At 45.6% G+C, this 24590-nt stretch overlaps 2 protein-coding genes across 2 annotated transcripts in view; both read left to right on the forward strand.

Moving 5' to 3' along the window:
• LOC121916967 (neutrophil cytosol factor 1-like) overlaps nt 1–3015 on the forward strand; it is a 6149-nt gene extending 3134 nt beyond the window's left edge. The window contains 4 exon segments of the mRNA XM_042442560.1: nt 22–54; nt 57–95; nt 719–881; nt 2889–3015. Coding sequence (XP_042298494.1) covers nt 22–54; nt 57–95; nt 719–881; nt 2889–3015 — 362 coding nt within the window.
• A 4018-nt stretch (nt 3016–7033) lies between these two features.
• CASTOR2 (cytosolic arginine sensor for mTORC1 subunit 2) overlaps nt 7034–24590 on the forward strand; it is a 28476-nt gene continuing 10919 nt past the window's right edge. The window contains exons 1-2 of the mRNA XM_042442561.1: nt 7034–7077; nt 12730–12800. Coding sequence (XP_042298495.1) covers nt 7034–7077; nt 12730–12800 — 115 coding nt within the window. The remainder of the gene's footprint in view (nt 7078–12729; nt 12801–24590) is intronic.

The raw sequence follows: 24590 nt of genomic DNA on the forward strand, positions 1-24590 counted from the left end.
ACCTTTCCCTTCTCTCCTTAGAAAACTCTGAAGAAATGTTTCCGATTGAATCCGGGGTATTAACGTAGAGAACAGGATCATTCCACATTTGCCAGGTGAGTGGGTTCCTTGCAGAGTGAACTGCTTCTTGTTGTGGGATATCTTGTGTCCGAAAGCCTTGTATCTATGTGGGCTTTTGGGGTGAGTCAGAGTGGAAAGGATTTTTTACCCTTCCTTTTCCCCAAATATTCATATAGTGTATAAGGATGAAAACCTAATGCTTGGAGGTTTTGACTGCATGAAATTGATGAACTATTGATGAAACCCAATGCTTGGGAGGTTTTGACTACAGTGAAATGATAACTATTGATGAAAACCTAAGCTTGTGAAGGTTTTGACTACAGTGAAATTGATGAACTATTGATGACAACCCAACGCTTGGGAAGTTTTGACTACCTCGCCCAGAATCCCCCAGCGGCCATGCTTTCTGGGTATTTTAGGAGATGTAGTCCAAAAAGTAACTCTCCTGGCTCTATGAAAACGATTCCATGACGGGAACCTGCGGAAGCTTCAGTTACACTTTAGAAGCCCCACGGTTGATCACATCCCTGGCGCTTTTGCAACGCTTATGCCCCGTTTGCACGACCGCTTTGCCCGCGTCTGATAATGTTGTGTGTATATTGACGGTCACCTGGAATGACACATCCGTCTTGGGTTTCCTTCTTTCTACCTTTTCTAGCACCCAGGTGGTTTGACACCAACAGGTCCCCAAAAAAGACAAAACACGCTCTCCGATACTCCTCCGCCTTGATCAATCTTCCCCGCAAAATCTCCCGGTGCGAGCATGTCTTGAACTTCTTCAGAGTCAAACCGGATGATCTCAATCCACCTACAGCAGGCCAGTGAGTATTGGTGGGACACTGGCAAGACAGAAGGATTTGATATTGTGGTGCCCAGCGCTGGGCACGATTCAAAAAAGACGTTGAGAAGCTGGGGCTGCCCAGAGGGGGGCCAAAATGGTGAAGGGTCTACTGGAAACCATGCTGTATGGGAAGCTGGGTATGTCTAGCCTGGAGAAGAGAAGGTTAAGAGGTGATATGATATCTCTGTTTAAGTGTTTGAGGGGTGTCACATTGGAATGGAGCAAGCTTGTTTTCTGCTCTTCCAGAGAAAGAAAAGGGATACAAATGGATGCAAGCTCCAGGAAAAAAGATTCCACCTCAACTTAGGAGGAAACTCTTGCAGTAAGGGCTGTTTGACAGTGGAAGACACCCCTTAGAGTCTCCTTCCTTGGAGGTCTTTAAGCAGAGGCTGGATGGCCGTCTGTTGGGTATGCTTTGATTGAGAGTTCCTGCATTGGCAGAATGAGGTTGGACTGGATGGCCCTTCTTGGGGTCTCTTCCAACTCTATGATTCTACGATTCTATGATGATGTCTCAGTGTAGTACGTGTGTGGCGGGAACTACAAGACGCACTGAGACTTAATACTGTTCGACAAGTGCGGTTCCCCACCGCTATTCTCTTTAGATGAGGGATTGAGGTGCCGTTGCCATTTGTCGCTAATCTGTATCTGTTTTATCGCTCTTGTTACCTTTTGGCTCCCTTGGCATCCACCATCTGACCATGCTAACATCCAGACAGATACAGTTACACCCACACTCCACTTACTCAAGCTACTGCTGCAAACCAAGCGTACGTCTGGCTTGCTTTTTAATACACAAGTCATAAAATCATAGAATCGTAGAGTTCGTAGGGCAACAAGGGCCCCGTAGACCAACCCCATTTTGCCATGCATGATACAAGACTGATGCACTTCTGAAAGATGCCCAACCAACTTCTGTTCTAGAGACCACCAAGATGGCTTGGCAGCACACACCACCAAGCTCCCAGATCTCCTTGGCCCTAGTTGTTTGCGATGCATACAGCTCACAACTCACATGTTGTCATGTGTCAAGTGTACAGTGTGCCCGGCATGGTTGGGTTGTGGCTCACATCTGCTTTGAGGCTCCCTCCAAATGCCAGACATCCATAGGACTGAGCCATGGCAGTTAAAGCGGTGCCAAGCGCATTAATCTGCTGTAGATGCAGCCACTAAAACAGCCAAGATATTAAAAATGCTCCGTTAACGCATAAAAACGAGTAACGTTTAATCTTTTTTCTCACTCTCATTCTTTCTTTCCTCTTTCTACCCGTGGTTCAATAGCAGAATTAGGACCTACTCTGATTCTACATAACCCAGGTTTTAAATGTTGTTTTGATGCCTTACACAGCCGTGTTAGGTAGGCTGTATTATTACACAGTGTATTATACAGCGTATGACATTTCTAAAGCTCATCTTCCTTGCCCTCTTTTCTTCCCGCATCAAGAAGCCAGAAACCTATTTATGCCAAAGGACTCCAAGAAGATAGCAGAAGGTAAAAAAAGAAGATGCAACTTTCCCATCATATCTCAACTAATTTCCACCCGGATTAATGGAAGGTTAGTTCCACATTCAAATAGATCCTAGTGTTAGAGAGCAACATCAGCAGGAATGTTGTGTTTGTGTTTTGCTCCCAAGGAGCATTAACGTGACTATGCTTAGCTACCATGACTAATCTGCCTTGGTCCCTGTTTGGGAAGAAGGCGGAATAAAACAGTAATAATAATATAATATAAAATAATAATATAGTAATGGCAGCTGGTTTACAATGACTACAGAGTTTATGAACTAAGAATTAAGTATGGAAGTGGTTTAAATAGACTATAAAAGTCTCTATTTAATTAGATACAAGCCAATCGCTGGTTTAGTTTTCTCTTTTGCCATGGCACTTCCTAGGGGTATAAGTGGAAGAAGTGCGTTACCATGCCATGTGTAAGTTTACACATGGGTAGATCAATGCCACTAAATAATCGGGGAGGTGTCACCCCAGAGCCCCAGATTCAACTGCCTTTGGGCGTTCCCTTTCTCATCGCGCTTCTTCTCTATGTATCACAGGGCCCATCATCCTACAAGACTACCCGGCGATCGCTGACTATGAGGAAGAGCTCCAGCACTGAGATGGGGTGTCAAGATGGGGGACGCCGTGGATGTCGTGGAGAAAAGCGAAAGTGGTAAAAAAGCTACCTTTTGACTTTTGACAACAGGCTTAAGTGGCACCTTTAAGCGCATACAGCACCACTTCTCTGCTTGAAACAGACACTTGTTTTTTTTTGTGGGGGCATTCGCGCTCATATTTTTTGTTCCTCTTTTTTTCCTCTGTTGTAATTTTCGCGATGCGATGCCGCGCTGGCACATCGGGTTTTTGCTCCATTTTGTTTCTCTTCGATCATTGTAACCAGGGACGTAGCTAGGATTTTAGGAAGGGGGGGGGGGTCCCAGCTTGCCCGTTTGGGGCTTGGGTGGCGGTGCACACTCTATTCATGTATTTCTGGTGGCATTGTGGATAGCGGCGGTGCGGGAGTGCTCGAGCACACCACATTCGATTATTTCTCTATGGCACCACCGGGGTGTGTCTCCACGTGCCCCTTTATGGGGCTTGGTGCGGCGTGCAGCAGCCCCCTTTTTTATGGAGGGGGGTCCGGACCCGAACCCCCCTTGGCTACGTCCCTGTTGTAACCCCTTTGTTCTCCACGTGCCATCGTTCGAGGATAAAATGGAGCCGCCTCCGTTCCCTCGAACGATACAGAGCAATCCAAATCGCTTCGGAAGCTTATCCGCACTGCCGTAGATGCAGATCTTTCAGGAAACTCAGGGAAAAACCCTGGTATCGAAAACCCAGGTTAGTGGGTTGGGTTTTTTGTGACAGCCCCCCACAAAAGTGCATTGCGTGATTCAGGACGTGTGGCGAACAACAAGGATGTCAACCCGGATTCATCCCGGGTTATTTTTGTAGTGTGAATATGGGACTTTGTGGAGTCCTCCTCCTTGCAGGTATTTAAACCGAGGCTGGGTGGCCATCTGTCAATGGGGATGCTTTGGTTGCGAGTTTCCTTCTTGGCAGAATTGGGTTGGACTGGTCAGGGCCCTGCGGTCTCTTCCAACTCTAGGTTGTATGATCTGCCCGACGTTTGATCTTCTCTTTTGGAATCTCTAGGTCCTGCATCTCTTAACTCTATGATTCTAGAAAAGGGCAGGCAGATATGCTGTGGATGTCATGGAGAAAGCAAAAGTGGGAACTTCTAGGGGGTTTCTAGAAAAGGGCAGGCAGCATGATGTGAGGAATCCCAGCATCAGTGGCACAGGAAAGGATGGTTCAGATGCTATGCTGCCAAAGCCAGTCGTTCCCCACCTGTTGCCATTTTATCTGGAGGAATAACACAATTACACTCGTTCTGCTGGAGAGACCCGCAATGTTGAGCTCCCCCACTCCCACCAGAAGCTTTTCCTGTAGCTTCCATCCATTGCTCCATGTCCTGTTCTCTGGAGTAGCAGAAAACAAGCTCTCTCTCTATATATATAGATATATATTAGTCTCTGGAGCAGCAGAAAAAAAGCTTGCTCCCTCCTCAATATGACATCCCTTCAAGTATTTAGACAGGGCTATCATGTCACCTCTTAACCTTCAGTCAGGGTTGCTTTGATTGTGAGTTCCTGCATGGTAAGGGCTTGGACTGGATGGCCCTGGAGATCTTTTCCAACTCGATGATTGTTCTAAGTAGCTGATCTAACTGCATAATCACAGTAGTATATTGGGAGGATACCACTCCAAGTGAAAATTACATGTTTGTATGTTGTCCCCTTCGCCCGGTCCCCCAAATAGCCTCATCCTCTCCCAGCAGTGTTCCTGACATGCTAGTGCTCCGGCTGCAGGGAAGTGTGCTTGTTTTCCACCTCTGAGCAGGATTTAAATAGTCTGGCCTCACCTACAGACTTGACTAATACAGCTAGAGGTGAGTGTATTATTACAACTAGATGGTGCTCTATGCATGGATTCTCAACCAGCCCAGGTTTGATCGTAGTTGGAAAGGTAGGGTTCGTATTCCTGAATGATAATTAAATTTAATTAAATTAATTAAATTAAATGATAATTTTTTAAAAAATTAAGAAAAAATCACATTAAACTTATTTACTTACTTACTTTCCTTCCTTCCTTCCTTCCTTCCTTCCTTCCTCTCTCTCTCCTTCCTTCCTCCCTTCCTTCCTCTCTTTTGTTTCTTTCTTTCTTTCTTTCTTCCTTCCTTCCTTCCTTCCTTTCTCTTTCTCTTTCTCATTTCTTCCTTCCTTTCTTTCTTTCTTCCTTCCTTCCTTTCTCTTTCTCTTTCTCATTCCTTCCTTCCTTCCTTTCTTTTTCTCCTTCCTTCCTTCCTTCCTTCTTTCAGATAAGGAGAGTTTTCTTATGGAGAAGCCACTTCCATACATTCTTCAAAATTTCAGTAATATATCGTATATATTGTTCTCATTTTGTAGAATGTATGATATAGGCAGGTTTCTTTTTTGTCTATTTTATTGATTGTATGTACAGCGCTGTGTAAATCTACAGCGCTATATAAATAATAATAATAATAATAATAATAATAAATGATAGAGTATTCTGTGGTTCCAAACATGCTTACTCCGAGGTCTAGTCCTTATTTTATGCTCTGAGGAGAGCGAAAGTAGTCCCCTTCTTTTCCCTATTTGCAAAACAACTGACCATTGCGCATCGGTTTTGTTTGTGGGTTTTTGTTTTGCTTTGGTTTTCCTGTTTGATCTGATCTATTCGGTTTACTCACATTTTTATCTCATGTTCACCAAGCACAACCATGGAGCATATGGGGGCTTTCCTCTTTTCTTCTTTATGGCCACTATCTGAGTAGTGGCATCACTAGGGTTGGCATCACCCGGTGCGGTAACTCATATTGTCCCACACACATACCCCATTGATCTCTGCTCATACCACACCATATAGAAGCCTTTGTAATATTTTTCGGTACCAACATTACCCCTAAATTGTAATTCCCATATATAGTATGCCCGCGCATACACTGAAAGCCGTGTGGGAAGAAGTGGCGCCTCGCATGCCATTACTTTTCATGGGGCTTGAGCATACGTGGAATTTCCCTTATGGTGGGGGGGGGGGGGTCCGGAATGGATCCCCTGCGTAAGGGAAGGAACCACTGTATCACCGAATGTATTGGTAACAGTTGTGACGTAACCAATGAGCAAAACTAAAATGATACCTTTTAATTACAGTGCGCCCTTCCGTTACGCAGTTCTGGACTCCCCGCGTAAGGAAAACCATTGCTTCTTCCAGCACATGGCTTTCAAAGTATGCTGAAAGCCATGTATGGCGCACCCACGTATGGCGCGGACGCACTGTGCAAAAGCATGTCCACAGAATGAATGTACACTCATCCCTCCATATCTGCGGCTTTGATATTTGCGGCTTTGATTATTCACGGATTTGATTAATGCGTTCTCTCTAGGAGTATCTAGGTCCTCCGGTGCAACTCTTTGGTCAATTCTAACTCAAGGTTGCACCGAAAGACCTAGAGATTCCTAGAGAGAATACTTTGTAGCTCCTTCAGTGCAGTCCTATGGTCAGTGTCTGTCGGACGTTGGCCACAGAGTTTAGGTGACACCTTTTAGGGTGTCACCTGGTGCCCTAATGCACCCCCCTAATGCCACTGTCTGTGAGGTACACAATGGAAGACGTTCCTTCGGAGAGTAGTGGAGTCTCCTTCATTGGAGGTCTTTAAACAGAGGTTGATGGCCATCTGTCGGGTATTGATTGAGAGTTCCTGCATGGCAGAATGGGTCTGGACTCGATGGCCCTTGTGGTCTCTTCCAGCTCTGGGATTCTATGAATCCTAGGTTGGCCATCAGAGCCATTGGGTGACCTTAAGTGAGTCACACGCTCTCAGCCTCAAGGGAAGGCAGTGGCAAACCTCCGAACAAGCCTTGCCAAGAAAACCCAATGATCGACCTTAGGGTCGCCATAAGACGAAAACACTTGAAGACACAGAACAACAACTAACAATGTATGTCCTTATCTACTGCACAACACGTCCTTCATCACGACACTGTTGAGGCTGCCAACATTTTCCTTCTTTTCACTGCTCTGTTAATACTTGAACGATTTTTCTGTACTCGAAGATGGATCCCAGTTACGAGGTCCAAATTCCATCCAATCCTGTTAGGTATTGCATTGGCGTCCCTGTATTTGTCTTCATGGACAAAGGCTAACCTGAATACGCATGGGCACTGTCTGTTAAGGCATGTAGCATCAAACGTTGGCCCTCCTGAGGTTTTGGATTTCACCTCCGTAAAGCTCCGGCAAGCAGGGATTCTGGGAGACGGAGTCCAAAATATCTGGAAGGCCGCCGCTCCAAAACCACTGTGCTGAAGGATGAGGCGTTCCCTGATTAGTGAATTTGCATTGAGGATTTGGTAGTTACGATACAAAACATGAGTGTGATGCGGCAGCTAACAAGGCCAATGCGATTTTAGGCTGCATCAGTAGAAATATAAATACTTGAAGTGATGTCACATTGAGGAGGAAGCAAGCTTGTTTTCTGCTGCTCCAGAGAATAGGATATGAAGCAATGGATGCAAGCTACAGGAAAAGAGATTCCACCTAAACACTAGGAGGAACTTCTTGACACTAAGAGCAAGCTTGTTTTCTGCTGCTCCAGAGAATAGGACCTGGAACAGTGGATGCCAGCTCCAGGAAAAGAGATCCCAGCTCAACATTAGGAGGAACTTCCTGATAGTAAGGGCTGTTTGACAGTTGAAGATGTAGTCTCAGAGTCTCCTTCTTTGGAGATGTTTAAACAGAGGCTGGATGACCATCTGTCAGGGATACCTTGGTTATGAGTTCCTGCATGGCACGACGTTGTACTAGATGGCCCTTTGGGGTCCCTTCTATGATTCTGTGACGGGCAGAACCTTAGGTCCCACATTATCTTAGCTCCCACGATGACCAAGTGGTACCTCAGTTACTGCTTGAACTTAACGGTTAGCTTAAGAGCAAAGTTGCCGACGCAAGCAAGAAAACAAACTAGCAGAATAGTCATGCAGGAGGGTGCTTTTCCTAGCATGTACTGCTTGCACAACCTGAGGTTTTGTGGTTCCTGGGACGTTCCCCTCCTCTCTCCCCTGTTTTGTGTTTCTTTGAAAGCCGAGCACTCTCGGCTCCCTCTGTGCGCTCTGGCGTGCCATCAGGACTTGTGGAGTGGAGCATATGCTTTAGCTTTAGCGCTCATTGTTTGTGTACTTTTGAGCTGCAAGAGCGTGTCTGTCAGCAGTTCTGTGGCACAGGCTTGCTATTTATCTCCGTTCAATGGAAGCTTCTCTTTCTGTCTGTCTTAAGGAACTCTGGTGGCGCAGTGTTTAAAGGCCTGGTCCTTCAGCCATAACGTTGTGAATTTGATCCCAGGGCTCCAAGGTTGACTCAGCCTTCCATCCTTTCGTAGGTTGGAGTACCCAGCTTGGCTTGCTCATTGTAAACCATTTAGAGAGTGCTTATGGTGTACACCTTATATATGTGACTATAAGTCAACCTCATGTATAAATCTGGGGCCAAGATTATGGACTTTTTCAATGACCCATGGATAAGTCGAGGGCAAAACTTTGGGCCACGTAACAAAGGATCTTAAGGATGAAGCAGGGAGAACGATGCCAAACAACAAATTCCAGTTTGTGCACACTGTAAATGCTGAACGGATGAGAACATTTAGAAAGGTCAATGCTTCCAGGACAGACTATGCGCTTGACTTTCACCAGGGGATGACTCCTTTTTAAATAGGAATTAAAGCATAGTACATATATCGAGCCACAGATAAGTCGACTTGGGTTTTTGGGGTCAATTTTGGGACTAAACTTTCTAGACTTATACATGAGTGCTTAAAGATCTCCAAAGAAGGAGATGCCACTACACTCCAAGGAAGTGTCTTCCACTGTTGAACAGCTCTTATGGTCAAGAGATTCCTCCTAATGTTGAGGTTGAATCTCTTTTCCTGGAGCTTGCATCCATTGTTCCATGTTCTAGTCTCTGGAGCAGCAGAAAACAAGCTTGCTCCCTCCTCAATATGACATCCCTTCAAGTATTTAAACAGGGCTATCAAATTACCTCTTAACCATCTCTTCTCCATGGAATGGACTGCCTTGGAGTGTGGTGGACTCGCCTTCTTTGGAGATCTTTAGACAGAGGTTGAATGGCCATGCCCAGGAGCGCTTTAGATATCAACCCCTGCATGACAGGGAGTTGTATTGAAATTAGGAGGAGTAGCTAACACCCCATAGAGCTATGGTGGCCGTCCTTTGGACATGCTCCAGTTTCTCAACATCCTTTTGAATTGTGGTGCCCAGAACTGGACACAGTATTCCAGGTGGGGCTGGACCAAAGCAGAATAGAGTGGCACTATTACTTCTCTTGATCTAGACACTATACTATTATAAATGCGCCCTAAAATTGCATTGGCTTTTTTAGCTGCCTCATTGCACTGTTGACTCATGTTCATCTTGTGGTCTACTTGGACTCCCAGATCCCTTTCATATGGAGTCTCCTTAAGCCAGGTGTCCCCATTCCTGTATTGATGCATTTCATTTTTCTGCTCTAAGTGCAGTACCTTACATTTCTCTGTGTTGAATTTAATTTTGTTAGCTTTGGCCCAGCCTTCTAGTCTATTCAGGTCATTTTGAATTTTGATCCTGTCCTCTGGAGTATTAGCTGCTACTCCAAATTTCAATCCAACTCCCTGTCATGCAGGGGTTGAGATCTAAAGCACTCCTGGGCAATGGCCACCCAAACTCTGTCTAAAGACCTCCAAAGAAGGAGAGTCCACCACCCTCCAAGGCAATTTATTCCACTATCGAACAACTCTTACAGGGTTTTTGTGGGTTTTTCAGGTGATGTGGCCATATTCTAGAACAGTTTATTCCTGACGTTTTGACACCGCATTCTGTGGGCTGGCATCTTCCAGAGAATGCTTGGCTGGATGAAGAGAGTGGGGTATATATATATAGTTGACCTCTTCCATGCCAGACATTTCTCTGAGAAGATGCCAGCACAGATGGCTGGCGGGCAACGTCAGGAACTAAACTATTCTAGCGAAACATGGCCCCCTTAGCCCAAAAATAACTACTGGATTGCCAGCCATGAAACGCCTTTGGACTTCACAACGCTTACGGGGGTGTTTTTTAAAAGAACGTTCTTCCATTTAATTTCTTTCCTTCCATGCCGTTAATATAAGTTTATTACTTGACTCCTCGGAGTATGGGAGGGGGGGGAGGCAAAGGAGGACAGAAATATTCTATTGCACAACTCTGTTCTTTGCTTTCTTCAGAAAACTAGGCCATACATGGAAGAGGCAACAGGGTCAATCCTTTTCCCCCCCTGGAATGGAGGGATTTCGCACAGAGGGTGGTTAGCGGACGGCGCCGTCACAAGTCTTGGTTCGTTCCCAAAACTTGGGGGGAAGACTGGGTTTGGACCAAAAAAAAAAGACAAGAAATAAAACACTAACAACCTCAGCAAGAATTACTTCGTGTCCACTTTGGGGAAACAACACAGCTGTCTTGAACAATATTTCAAACGGCTCCTTGTGCGCGTGCATTTACTGGCGCATGATGTCTTATGCCCAAGTTAACACTTGTTGTATTTGTGCAGATGCAACGGAGGCTCTGTTGTTTTTTGCTCCAGCGGACTAGCATGGCCAGGGCCCTCTGGGAGTCAGAATACATGTTGAATCAAAACCCTGGTGGGGTTGGGGGCTTGTTGTTCAGAAGTCTTCGCTCCACAGTGCTTATTATTTCTCCTTGTGGGTTGGCTAAACATGCTGAGTAGACCTGGGATGTTCTCGCCAGGCCTCTGAGAACCCCACACTTAGAATGGGTTCCAGTTATTAACTTTTGCAATTTTAGGTTGCATCAAATAGAAGTGTAGCGTTGGATCACAGAGAAGTAATTAGTACCTCTCTTCTGCTTTGGTCAGGCCCTCACCTGGAATCGTGTGTCCAGTTTTGGGCACCACAATTCAAAAAGTACAGTGAGAAACGGGAGCGTGTCCAGTGATGGACGACTAAAATGGTGAAGGGTCTGGAAACCTTGCCCTATGAGGAAGGACTTAGGGAGCTGGGGATGTTTAGCTTGGCGAGAGACAGGTTAAGATAGTGATATGATAGCCTGTTTTAATACTCTGAAGGGATGCCAATTGAGGAGGGAGCAACGCTTGTTTTCTGCTGCTCCAGAGAACAGGACCCAGAACAATGGATGCAAGCTACAGGAAAAGAGTTCAGCCGATGACATTAGGAGGAACTTTCCTGAGAGTAAGGGCTGTTCGACAGTGAATACCTTCCGTGAAGAGCAGTGGAGTTTCATTCCTTGGGGGCTTCAAATGGATGGCCATCTGTCGGGGACGCTTTGACTGAGAGTTCCTGCATGGCAGAATTGGTTTGGACTGGATGGCCCTTGAGGGGGTCTCTTCCAACTCTATGATTCTATGATATTTAATGGGGAAGGCTTTCTCAGCTGTGGCACAGCCTCACAGCCTATTGGAAACACCCCCTTAAAACTTTGCTGCCCTCCTAAACATTCAGTTCAGAGACAAAACTTGTCTTTAGACTTTGAGTTCTTTTCTTGAATTGAATTGTTAAGTTGCTTTAAAATGTTATCAAAACCTTCTTTTTTAGCAATAGCATTTACATTTCTGTACCGCTTCATAGCGAACTCAGCACTCTCGAAGCGGTTTACAATCTGTGAGCCAATTGCCCACAATAAGGTGGGTACTCATTTGACCAACCTACAAAAGGATGGAAGGCTGAGTCAACCTTGGAGACCAGCCTGGGATCGAACTCACAACCTTGTGGCTGCAGTTCTGGCATTTAACCACTACCAAATCTTTTAGTAGCTTTAAACATTCAGGGGTAGCTGTGATGGCCATTTAACAAATACAAACAAATATCCATCGGTGGTACATTTTTTTGGCCAACTGAAATGCACAATATACTTGTTGCAAGCTTTCAAAGCGGACTGTAGCACATCCTTTGACATAAAGGCCTGTTCCAGACTGCCAAAATAAAGCTGCTTGGGGTCTCTTTGGAGGTATGCTGTTTAAATGATGCATGTATCCTAAGAATCCGGAAGCTGCACCAAAGCTGCCCTCCAGTGCTTAGGAATGGAGTGTGGCTTTGGCGCAACATCTGGACTCGTAGGACCCATGCATCATTTAAACAGCATACCTCCACAGGGAGACCGATGCAGCTTTTTTTGGAGTCGTACTGCCAAAGTCTATAAGAAGCTTATGATAGGGAGGGTGGTTAGAAAACATTTGAGAGGTGTGTGTAATGGGATGTGTAATATAGAGAGAAAGGAAATACACGTTGTGTGCATATTGTTTGCTTGCAGTGGCGGATGATGGCCCCATGTCATCTGTTTCAGATTTTAATCTAGAGTTTAAAGGAGTTTTCTAGAATGCTTTATTCCCAAAAGACATTCAGCTCCTTTAATGCTATCTAAAATGTGGCGCGGATTCACTGCCCAGCTGACATTCATCCCTCTATGCATGTGCATGCACAAGTGTGCTCACCACACATGCAGAGAGTAAGATATAAAGTTTCCAGGTTCAGATTTTGCTTTATCATAGCCTAGTACAGTACAGTTATTTCAGATAGTAAGAGTCCAAGAGTTTCCAGGTTCAAGATCTGTATCCTTGTCCTGTAGTGCTCCGCATACATACAAAGGAGTAAGTCTGTTGGAATTAAATCACTGGGTTTGATGTTGGATTAAGGATGCAGAGGATGTCACTTGTTCAACCCGTGAATAAAGCGAACTCTTCTCCTTTTTCTTTTCAGGTGCAAATTCTTCAGTCTGACAGAAACACCCGAGGACTACACCATCATAGTGGATGAAGAAGGCTTTCTTGGTGAGTTACTGCGGCACATCGCTTCCTTCTGTTTATTGGCCCACTGCAGTTGGTTCGTCTGTTTTAAAAATTGCAAAACCGATTAGGTCAGTGATGGCGAACCTATGGCACGTGTGCCAGAGGTGGCACTCAGAGCCCTCTCTGTGGGCACATGTGCCATTGCCCCAGCACTGAGTTTGTTACTAGAAAGCCAGAGGGACATGGCACTTTGCAATAAATAAGTGGGGTTTGGGTTACACTTTGGGCACTCGGTCTGTAAATGATTCGCCATCATTGAATTAGGTTATCCAGCATACCAGTCTTCTTCAACCTTGTCCTCTTCCGGACATATATTTTGAACTACAGCTCCCATCAGACCCACCCAGACTAAGCTGATGGGAGATGTGGGCCAAAACATGTCGAGGCACACCAAAAATGAGTTTTGGTTGGTTTTTGCGGACTATGTGGCCATGTTTTAGAAGAGTTTGTTTCTGACGTCTTGCTAGCATGGCCATATAGTCCGTAAATCCCACAAAAAGCTATGGATACCGGCCACGAAAGGCTTCGACTTCACACTAAAAATCGTTTGAGGTCTTTATGGTGGCCACTTATGGTAGTCACAAAAAGAGACCCAAAAAGACAGTTCCAAAACCGTATATACTCAACCATAAGTCAACCTCGTGTATACCATATATACTCGACTATGAGTCGACTTCATGTATAAGTCGAGGTTAAGTTTTGGGGCCAACATTATGGATTTTGCTACGACCTGTGGATACGTCAAGGGTAAACTTTAGGGGCATATTGCAAAGGATCTAAAGGATGGAGCAAAGCAAAGCAATGTCAAAGAACTTACAAAATTCCAGCAGACATAACTCTTTGCGCTTAGCCTTAAGACTGGATGGATGAGAGAGTAAAGGGGGTTGGTGCTTCACATATTATACTCTTGTTCGGTTCCTTCATTTAAATAAGAGTTAAAATACAGCACCCCGTTAATATTAATAGCTGTCTCCCCTCCACAGATTTCCAAGTCCACACATTTCAGGTTCACAGACTTGGAGGGGCGACTGTATGTATAGATATGGATTTGGACACAATTGCTGTAATCTCATACTCTCTGAACAGAGGATCCACATCACTGCTTACTAACTAGGACAGTGATGGTGAACCTTTTAGAGGCCGAGTGCCCAAACTGTAACCCCAAACCCACTTATTTATTGCAAAGTGTCATATCCCTCTGGCTTTCTAGTAACAAACTCTGGCAAACTCTGTGCCGGGGGGATGGCACATGTGCCCACAGAGAGGGCTCTGAGTGCCACCTCTGGCACTCGTGCCATAGGTTCGCCATCACTGATAACATAGGATAACTATGGATAGGCAACATTGTCCCTTCAGCTTTTCACTGGACAGCTGTTCAGTTAGAGGACTGTCCTCTCTAAAGCGGTCTTCTCTAGAAGTCTTTCCAACCCATTTTAGAGCTTAACTGCCCTGCTTTGCCCTTTGGCTACTATGGTTCTTGGAAACGGTGCCAGGATGACAATTAATGTTGCGTGGGTAGCCTCTGTGAAGACACAGATCCTGAGACAAGAGATAAAACTGGCTAGATCCTTCCCGCGCCAGCTATCGAGCCAGGAGACAATGAACAATGAGAGATGGAAACTCAAAATCTTGCACGAATACGACAACCGAGGCCAAACTCATTGGCGATTAGGCTGACTTTATCTTCTTGCACATGGTCATGTGTTTGCGCAAAAGGATTAGCCAACAGGGCTATGTTAAATGCCTGGCCGTTGCAGCTCCTAATGTGGAAACGCGCACGGCGTTTAGCAAAACAGCAAAAGCAAGTGTTGATTTAAACAAAAAATAAGTCCTACTTATAAATGTCAGGGATAAATGGTGTGGAAAATGCTTCCAACTAATGGTCTGAGAAATGTTCCGCAAAAAGCTATTTTCTACCCTCACTTTCTAATTGCATCTTGAACAGTAATAGCTTCAGCAACCAGAGAATCGCATGCGTGCTAATGTTACGGTTCACTTGGAGCCATTGGTCTCATAAGATAATGAAGTGTATCGAGAGAGGTTTGAGAGGGAGGAGATACTGGGGATCTGGCTGTCTTGAAGGAAGGAATCTATTGGTTTTATGAGGAGGTGGAGAAGAGGCTAGGATTCGAATTTTGGATGTGACACTCCTGTCTGGATCCAGCTAGAGTTGTTAACACCACACCTCCATTTTTGTCCTCCATTTGGCCTGTTCTCCTTGAATCTAATGTCACCCTTGGAGCTGGGAATCATATGGACATCCTGATATTGTTGAACGGCAACTCCCAGACCAGTTCTGTTCAACCCACAGCCATTTTTGCAGAGAGATCTTGTAGTACCTTTGAGACTAACTGAAAGAGTGAGCTTTCGTAGACTTTGGTCTACTTCCTCAGATGCATTTACTGCAGTGGAATCCAGGCACAGATTTATGTATGCCATTGGTGCGTGAGGATGTCAACTCGAATTGCAAATCCTTTGCTCATGGAAATGGAGTAGCGGGTCCAGTTTTAAGGATGATCGCTAGTGCACAAAGGCATTGGAAACTAGCCATTGGTCATGGAGACGAACTGGCAGATGCTATTAGGTCTTGTGATGGACAAATGTATGGGCAAAGTTGGCATCTTGGCAATGGGACTAGCCTGTGGTTAGGAAAATAGATCCATGTAGGGCAACCTCATAAGGACGGGGTCAGATGGTGTTGAAGTGTGTGTCGGGAAACCATTGTCGTTATTCAACCCATTGCTGATGGACTGTAGTTTGTGGGTGAATGCCAACTCTGCTGTTTCTCTTTCCAGCCTACCTTTGTAGTTCTTGTGTTCAATGACTGCTGTTCTGAGATGGAGTGCCCAGGGGAACTGAAATGTTCTGCCACCAGTTTTTGTGTATTCCCATTTCTAATGTCTGATTTATGTCCTGTTTGCCCAATGTAGAGTGCCGAAGGGCAGTGCTGAATGGCATACATCACATTGGAGGACAAGCCCCCCTGATATTGTGGGTGATGCTATTGGGTCTTGTGATGGACACATGTATGGGCAAAGTTGGCATCTTGGTTTGTGGCAAGGCTTAGTACCTGTGTCTCCATTTGTGCCGTGTGTCATCCTGTAGCTGAGTACCTGTTTGAGGTTTGGAGGCTGTCTGTCGGTGAATCATAGAATCATAGAGTTGGAAGAGACCCCAAGAAGGGCCATCCAGTCCAACCCCATTCTGCCATGCAGGAACTCTCAATCAAAGCATCCCCGATAGGTAGCCATCAAGCCTCTGTTTAAAGAGTTTCTAAATGTTGCCATTCTTGATATTTGTTTTGTGCCTGTATTTCTGCACCGTTTATGTATCTCGGCTTCTCTTTTGCACCCAGTGGGAACCTGTTCGTCCTGTCGAATGCTTCTCTGTCACTTAGGAGCTTGCAGAACCTTTCATCGCCAGAAACTGGTTGCATGTATCCAAGAGTACACAAGGCTGCCAAGAGGGCATGGTTATGTGTGCCAAAGAGGAAAGGCCTCTTTCATTGCTAGTTCAGACACAGAGAGAGAGAGGCTGCTCTTTCTCATACTGCATTTTTTTCCTTCCCTTTCTGCAGTTTGTCTTGGAAATGACACCTGTGTCAAAAAATAGAACTGACCCTGAAAAATCAAAATTGAAAAGGTGGAAAAGAAACACTTAGTCACAGTGCTGTCGCTGCCAAACAAGGATTTGGCACAAGAAACAGTCATCAGCAGCATCTATGGTGTGATCTGAGCTCTCATCAGGACAGTAACAAGGTGTTGTTGTTAAGGTTCTTTGTGCAGTCAGGTTCAGTTTTTTTGGGGGGGAGGCTATACAGTTCAGTAATGTAGTGTGCACTGGATCCCTGGCACATCTCTAGGTAGGGCTGGCAGGGAGATCCACTGAAAAATTTGGAGAGACGTTGCCCATCAGTATAGAGAATACTGAGCAAAAGGGATAGTAGAATCCTAGAGTTGGAAGAGACCCCAAAGCCATCCAGTCCAACCCCATTCTGCCATGCAGGAACTCTCAATCACAGGATTCCCGACAGATGGCCATCCAACCTCTGTTTAAAGACCTCCAGGGAAGGAGACTCCACTACAGTCCAAGGAAGGGGTTTGTTCCACTGTTGAACACTCTTACTGTCAAGAAGTTCCTCCTAATGGGATCTCTTTTCCTGCAGCTTGCATCCATTGTTCCAGGTCCTGTTCTCTGGAGCAGCAGAAAACAAGCTTGCCCCCTCCTCAATGTGACATCCCTTCAAATACCTAAACAGGGCTATCATATCACCTCTTAACCTTCTGTTCTCCAGACTAAACACTCCCAGCTCCCTAAGTTGTTCATCATAAGACATGGTTTCCAGGCCCTTCACCATTTTAGTTGCCCTCCTTTGAACATGCTCCAGTTTCTCAACATCCTTTTTGAATTGTGGGGCCCAGAACTGGACACAAGATTATTCCAAGTGGGGCCTGGCCAAAGCAGAATACAGTGGCACTATTACTTCCTTTGATTTAGACACTATACATCTATTGATGTAGCCTAGAATCGCATTGGCCTTGTTAGCTGCCGCATCGCACTGTTGTCTCATGTTCAACTTGTGGTCTACTTGGACTCCTAGATCCCTTTCACACATATAAGTCTCCTTAAGCCTGGTGTCCCCCGTCTTATATCTATGCATTTCATTTTCCCTCCCTAAGTGCAGTACCTTACATTTCTCCATGCTGAAGTTCATTTTATTGGTTTTGGTCCAGCCTTCTAACCTATTCAAGTCATTTTGTATTTTGATCCTATCCTCTGGGATAATAGCTCTCCTCCAAATTTGGTGTCATCTGCAAAATTGATAAGCATGCCCTCTATTCCTTCATCCGAGTCCTTGATAAAGATATTGAATAGCTCTGGGCCCAAGAGAGAGAGGGAACCTTCCTCCTCCATCACCCTTTGCTCAGAAGGTGATAGCATTGGTTTCTTTTCAGCACCAGGTCAAGCCATGGCTTTTTATTAAACCTCGGAGGCCTGATTTACTTTTAAGCACATACATCCTTTTCGAACACCTTTAAAGCTGCTGCATTGTCAAAGGGCTCTTTCTTTGGAGGGTTAGGCTGGATGGCCATCTGTCAATGGGGATGCTTTGGTTGCGAGTTCCTGCATGGCAGAATGGAGTTGGACTGGATGGCCCTTGCGGTCTCCTCCAACTTTACGATCCTATTCTTTGCTAGACTCTTCTTTACTTATTTATTGGCCTGTTCCAGACTGCCCAAATAAAGCTGCTTCGGGTCTCTTTGGAGGTATGCTGTTTAAATGAAGCATGGGTCCTAAGAGTCCGGAGGTCGTGCCAAAGCCACACTCCATTCCTAAGCACTGGAGCACAGCTTTGGTGCAGCTTCTGGATTCTTAGGATGCATGCATCATTTAAACAGCATACCTCCAAAGAGACCCCAAGCAGCTTTATTTTGGCAGTCTGGAACAGGCCATTGATGTGTTACTTACAACTCAACTGACGGTGGAGCATATGTGTCACATGCAAGCATCCTGGGTTTAATGCTTGGCATTTCCAGTTTGAGCAGGGACGTTTCCCTGTTTTAAAGGTTGGGGGCCTGCTACCTATCATTGCACACAATGCTAAGAAGGGCTTTCGGTAAGTGCAGCTTCAGATCAAGCCAGAAATCTCCCAGGAAGCCAAGATGAGAGAAGTTAGTTTGGCGTACTTTGGACACATCATGCGAAGGCACACATTGTTGGAAAAAGCAGTAATGCTATGGAAGGACAGTGAACATGAGTGCAGGGACGAAGGGAAAGAAAGTGGAGAGGGAGATGGAGAAAGTCAAAGAGAGAAGGGAAGGAGGATATGTTTGCCAAAGCATTGGGGATGGAGGAGGAGGGTAGGAGAAAAAGGAGGAGAAGGAAGGAAGGAAGGAAGGAAGGAAGGAAGGAAGGAAGAAGTCGTTTAGCCAGTAATTGGCAATGGCAAAGAGGAAAAGGAATGAAAAAGAAAACGAGAGACGTGAAATCAAGAATGAAAAGAGAAGGGAATCAGTTGCTCAAGCACAGCTGGCAACAAAGGTAAAACCACACGCAACTGTGACGAAGAAAAGGAAACTTTACTGTGGCTGAAGGAGGTGGAAACTGCACTTTCCAAGTTAACACTAAGATAGCAAAAGGCCCCAAAGCAGGAATCCTTTAGTAGTCAAAAAAAGCATTTCCCAAGGCAGCTTAGTAGATTCTTGTCTTTATCTACTCCCTCTCATTGAGCCTCTGCTGCCAGCTGTTGTTTTGGGATTTCAGCTATCTCTTCTCTTTTGTTATCCCCTCGGCCTTGGAGAACGTCAGGGTTTCGGTCACAGGATCCGAGCGTAAAGATTAACCAAGTAGTAAACATGGCCCTTGCTACCAGGAGATGAGATATAAAGCCCTTGTTAGCATCGTGGCCAAATGTTCGCAGCTGTCCAGATCAATTTCTATTTAGTAGGCTATTTGCATTTAGTAGGATGCTGTTCTTCACATTATGAGTAAGTGCACCTCAACCCAAGGAACCCTATTAACCAGTATGGGTTTGTCTACTGGTGTTAGTCATGAAGTTGCCTGGATAGAATTAGTTGCTTGGTTCTACCATTTGCCAGGAGTACCATATATACTCGCCTATAAGTCGACCTCATATATACATCGAGGGCAGGTTTAGGGGCCAAAGTTATAGATTTTGATATGAGCCGATAAGTCGAGGATAAAACTTTGGGGCATGTAATGAAGGATGTAAAGGATGGAGCAAAGGAAAACGAGGCCAAAGACCTTTGCGCTCTAAATCTAAGGATCTAAATCAGTGGTTCTCAACCTTCCTAACGCTGCAACCTTTTAATACAGTTCCTCACATTGCGGTAACCCCCAGCCATAAAATTATTCCTAAGACCATCGGAAATATATGTTTCCCTATGGTCTTAAGCGACCCACAGGTTGAGAACCACTGATCTAAAGGATGAAGCAGAGGAAAATAATGCCAAAGAGCTTCCAAAATCCCAGCAGGACTCACTGTTTTTGCTCACCTTAAAGGCTGGTGCTTCCAGGGCAGTATATGCTCTTGTCTTTCACAAGGGAATGGTTCATATATATATATATATATATGAGTTAAAGTACATCACTTACATTGATCTGTGGATACGTCAGCTAAGGTTTTTCTGGTCCATTTTTTGACTAACATTTCTAGACTTACACATGAGTATATACAGTAGATGCTGGAGCCCATCAGCTAAAGGACTGGAATGCATTCCCTATTGTACTCCAGCTGCTTTATCATTTGCCACCAATGAAGCCTATCTTGCAGCTGGGATGTTATCAGGGTTTTGTTGTACAAAATGAAGAGACACACACTCACCAGAATATGCCATGCTAGTGAGGGTTAGAGTATCCCAGATTCAACATCTTGCATCTCCAATAAGAAGGACTTGGAGAGAGCAAGCTTGTTTTCTGCTGCTCCAGAGACTAGGACCCGGAGCAATGGATGCAAGCTGCAGGAAAAGAGATTCCAGTTCAACATCAGGAGGAACTCCCTGGCAGTAAGGACTGTTCAACAGTGGAACAAACTCCCTCGGAGGGTAGTGGAGTCTTCTTCCTTGGAGGTCTTCAAACAGAGGCTGGATGGCCATCTGACGGGGATGCTTTGATATGGATTTCCTGCATGGCAGAATGGGGTTGGACTGGATGGCCCTTGCGGTCTCTTCCAACTCTATGATTGTATGAAATACCTCTCCGAACTCAGACCTTGGACAACTGCTGTCAGTCAGAATCCAAGAGATCGGAGTTAGGGCCCGAACAAACAGGCCAAAATAAAGCTGCTTCGGGTCACTTTGGAGGTATGCTGTTTAAATGGTGCATGTGTCCTAAGAGGCTGGAAGCCGCACCAAAGCCATGCTCCAAACCTAAGGACAGGAGTGCAACTTTGGTGCAGCTTCTGACTTCTTAAGGTGCGTGTGTCATTTAAATAGCATACCTACAATGACCCAAAGCAGCTTTATTTGGGCCTGTCTGTTCAGGCCCTAATCTAGTCCAGCAGCCCAACTAAATATCTGGCAGCTGAATCTACTGTATGTACAGTGGGCCCTTGTTATCTGCTGGGGTTTGGTTCCAGGGTCCCCTGTGGATAACAAAATCCATGGATGCCTAAGTCCCATTAACAGCATAGTAAAATGGTGTCCCTTATATAAAATGGAACATCAAGGCTTGCTATTTGGAATTTATACTTTTTTTGGGATGCACTGGCTTACACAAACACAGGGTTGTGCCTATGCATGCCTACATGTTGGTATCTACATGGGCACATTTGCACGTATGTATTCCCATGTGTGGTATTGGGTTGTTTTGATAGGATTCCTCTGCTTTGTTGACGGGGATTCCCAATCTAACGTGACGGAGATATTTTTGTATTTTTAAAAGGTCCACATCAGAGCGGCTGCGCTTGAAGCAAACCAAACCAAATGCCCACAACTCTAGGGTTGGTTACATAATGAAGCTTACATAAGCAAGTGGCAACTAAAAATACACTGGGGTTTTAACGTCTAATGCAGAGAAGCATGGATTCATGATTCCCCTTCTAAAGATAGAGAGTGAGAAACTCCGACCGTCCTCCCCCTCGTTCTGAGACTAGTAAATCCCATTGACTGATAAGGACAGATTTGTACATTCCTAGATTAGATTCAATCCAGGCCTTCAAGATAGGGTTTGGCCTGATAGCTTTCAAATGTTGGTCTCCATAATTGAGAGCTTGTAATATTTGCTCTGCTCTTGGATCCCTTCAGTGCCATTTGTTGCGTCAGGGAGCTCCTGACCTGGTGATGGTCAGCCATGTTCTGCAAGCAGAGCCTGGAGAAGTTCCTTTTTTACCCCACAAATCCCAGAATTGCTATCCACCATGGGATGCGATGTCCAAAAATGTTTTCGTCTGCTCTGGAGAATAGGACACAGGACGATGGATGCAAGCTACAGGGAAAGCGATTCCACCTCAACATTAGGAGGAACCTCCTGATAGTAAGAGTTGTTTGATCGAGGGTGGCCGAGTCTCCTTCTTTTGGGGGAGGCTGGATGGTCATCTGTCGGAAGTGCTTTCATGGTGTCATCCTGCATTGCAATGAGGTTGGACTAGATGGCTCTTGGGGTCTCTTGCAACTCTGTGATTCTAAAGTATTGAATCTATAACCAATTTCCAACATCCGTGATGGCAGCTACCTATATTGAGTGCCTTTGGCAAGAGGGGAACAGCAGCAGAAGCTCCTATTGTTCCCTTTGAGAACCAGTGGTAGTCAGTGCTGTTTCGGAGGTAGGCAACTTTGGTGGGTCTAGGGATACAGTGGGCCCTTGCCTTACATGGGGGATCTGTTCTGGAACACGTAAGGCAAGTTCCACGTATGCTTCAACCCCATTCAAAATAATGGGGCTAGTGCATGCAGCGTGCGCACCATTTATTTTATGTTGTGCGGCTTTCAGCATAAGCTGAAAGCCACGTATGATGCGCCCGTGTATGACGTGGGTGCACTGTACTTGTCTGCCCCTGGGACCTTCCAGTGGCCTCATGGCCTACCCAATGAGTCTAAACATGAGATAAAAATCAACGCTGAACAGGAATTGACCAAGAGTCACTCCAGAATTTGCAACCAAAAAATAAGTTCGTTTTCAATGTTGAACAATGCAAATGCTAAAGGTGGTTGCCAATCCTGGAAGGTTCCAAAAGAGGCAATCTAGTCTGTCCCACCCCTCCATTACCTCTTTGGCGACATTGTTCACCCACCCAAATCCCTCGACACCCGATCAGATTGGCAGGCCCCTCAAATCCTAAATGCAGCTGAGCATAAATTTTGCACTCGGCGGGCCTCCAGCCAGTTGGTTGGCTTCCGCAGGCTCTGGTTTGGATGTAAACACATTCTTGATCTGGGGAAGCCGGGCGAGCCAAAGTGAGTCTGCCTCTCATAGCCCTAAATATAGAAACATGGGGACCTGAAAGACAGGTTTGGATTGTGTCCTGGGGATGACTTGGACCTTGCTTATCTTGGGCATCCTTGTCCTGGGGCATGCTGCATTCAAGGAATTGATCACACCCAAGACTAGACCTCCTGTGACCCTCATGAAGGCCACCGCAGAGCCTGAGAGCATTGCACTTGCTGCTGTCAATAATGCAGTCAGACTTGAACATCTACGATTCTCTATGACTGTATCTGCTGTACACATATGGATTTGTTTGTGGACATGCCTGCTTAATTCTCATACCAAAGCTGGGGTGGGCAAGCATCTGCCCTGGGGACAGATTTAGCCCTCTGGGGTTCCCCAGAGACCCATCCCTCCTCCTCTTTGTTTAAATATTTGAAGGGATGTCATATTGAGGAGGGAGCAAGCTTGTTTTCTGCTGCTCCAGAGAACAGGACCCAGAACAATGGATGCAAGCTCCAGGAAAAGAGATTCCAGCTCAACATTAGGAGGAACATCCTGAGAGTAAGGGCTGTTCAACAGTGGAACAGACTCCTTCCTCAGAGTGCAGTGGAGTCTCCTTCCTTGGAGGTCTTCAAGCAGAGGCTGGATGTCCAGCTGTCGGGGATGCTTTGATGGAGAGTTCCTGCATGGCACAGGGTTGGACTAGATGGCCCTTTGGTCTCTTCCAACTCTACAATTCTATGATTCTGTGATTTGTGCTTCTTTGCAGGGAAGCCTTTTGCAGAACATGGGCGGGAGGTCATGGAATGGAGGCTGCCTTTCATTGTCCCCAAAACACTCAGCGAGAAATTCAGCTCAGCCCTAATAAACATGTACCTCTTCCTGTGGCCAAACCAGTTTGAAATGTATCTGAGGGAGTGGACTTGAAGTCTACGAAAGCTCATGCTGCCAATTTCTTTCTTTCACTTAGTCTCAAAGGTGTGCCAAGATCTCTCTACCTCCACTTTCCATCTGGTTCGTTCTTACTTGGTTTCTCTTCTTCACTGAGGCTGGGAAAAGGAGAGCGAGAAAACCTGGGAGCCTGGGAAGAAAATTTGTAGAGGACGTCTTCTTTTCTCCCTCCTTCTCCGTGGCTCTTTTGTTCTTGTTTCAAGTGGACCTCTTCCCACTGTGGGAAATCCCAGGTTGCCGTGAATGAAAGGGTACCCAGCCGCTTTCCAGATGTTGTCTCCGAGAGCTGTTTTGTTGAGCGCAGAAATAACTGCGGGGAAGAACATCCGTCGACGGAGCTTTAGCATCTGCCGCTGTTTTTCTGCCTGGAAGGTGAAGGGAAGGTCAGAGAAAGGCTCCCAGGATCCAGCGTTTCCCAATGCAAGCGATAGCAAGGTGTTGTTTGGGAAACCGTCTCCGTTTCTTTGCCGTCGGCTACTCTCAGCAGAGCATGGAAACCTCTTGGAAAGCACAATGCAATGATACAAACCCGCATGTCAGAAGGGGTTGGACTGGATGGCCCTTGCGGTCTCTTCCAGCTCTATAATTCTATGATTCTATTTATACAGGGCTATCATAGCATTTCTTAACCTTCTCTTCTCCAGGCTAAACATCCCCAGATCCCTAAGTCGTTCCTCATAGGGCATGGTTTCCAGACCCTTCACCATTTTAGTCGCCCTCCTTTGGACATGCTCCAGTTTCTCAATGTCCTTTTTGAATTGTGGTGCCCAGAACTGGACACAATATTCCAGGTGGGGACTGACCAAAACAGAATAGTGATGACAGACAACGGCGATGATGCTCACTTTGACTGCTTCCGTTTCTGCCTCACTGAACGCTGTATTTTGGGACTCGCTGTACTCTATACGTTTCACAGCGTCCTGAGCAAGGAAA

This window comes from Sceloporus undulatus, chromosome 11 (assembly GCF_019175285.1).
Source record: "Sceloporus undulatus isolate JIND9_A2432 ecotype Alabama chromosome 11, SceUnd_v1.1, whole genome shotgun sequence".
Classification (NCBI taxonomy): Eukaryota; Metazoa; Chordata; class Lepidosauria; order Squamata; family Phrynosomatidae; genus Sceloporus; species Sceloporus undulatus.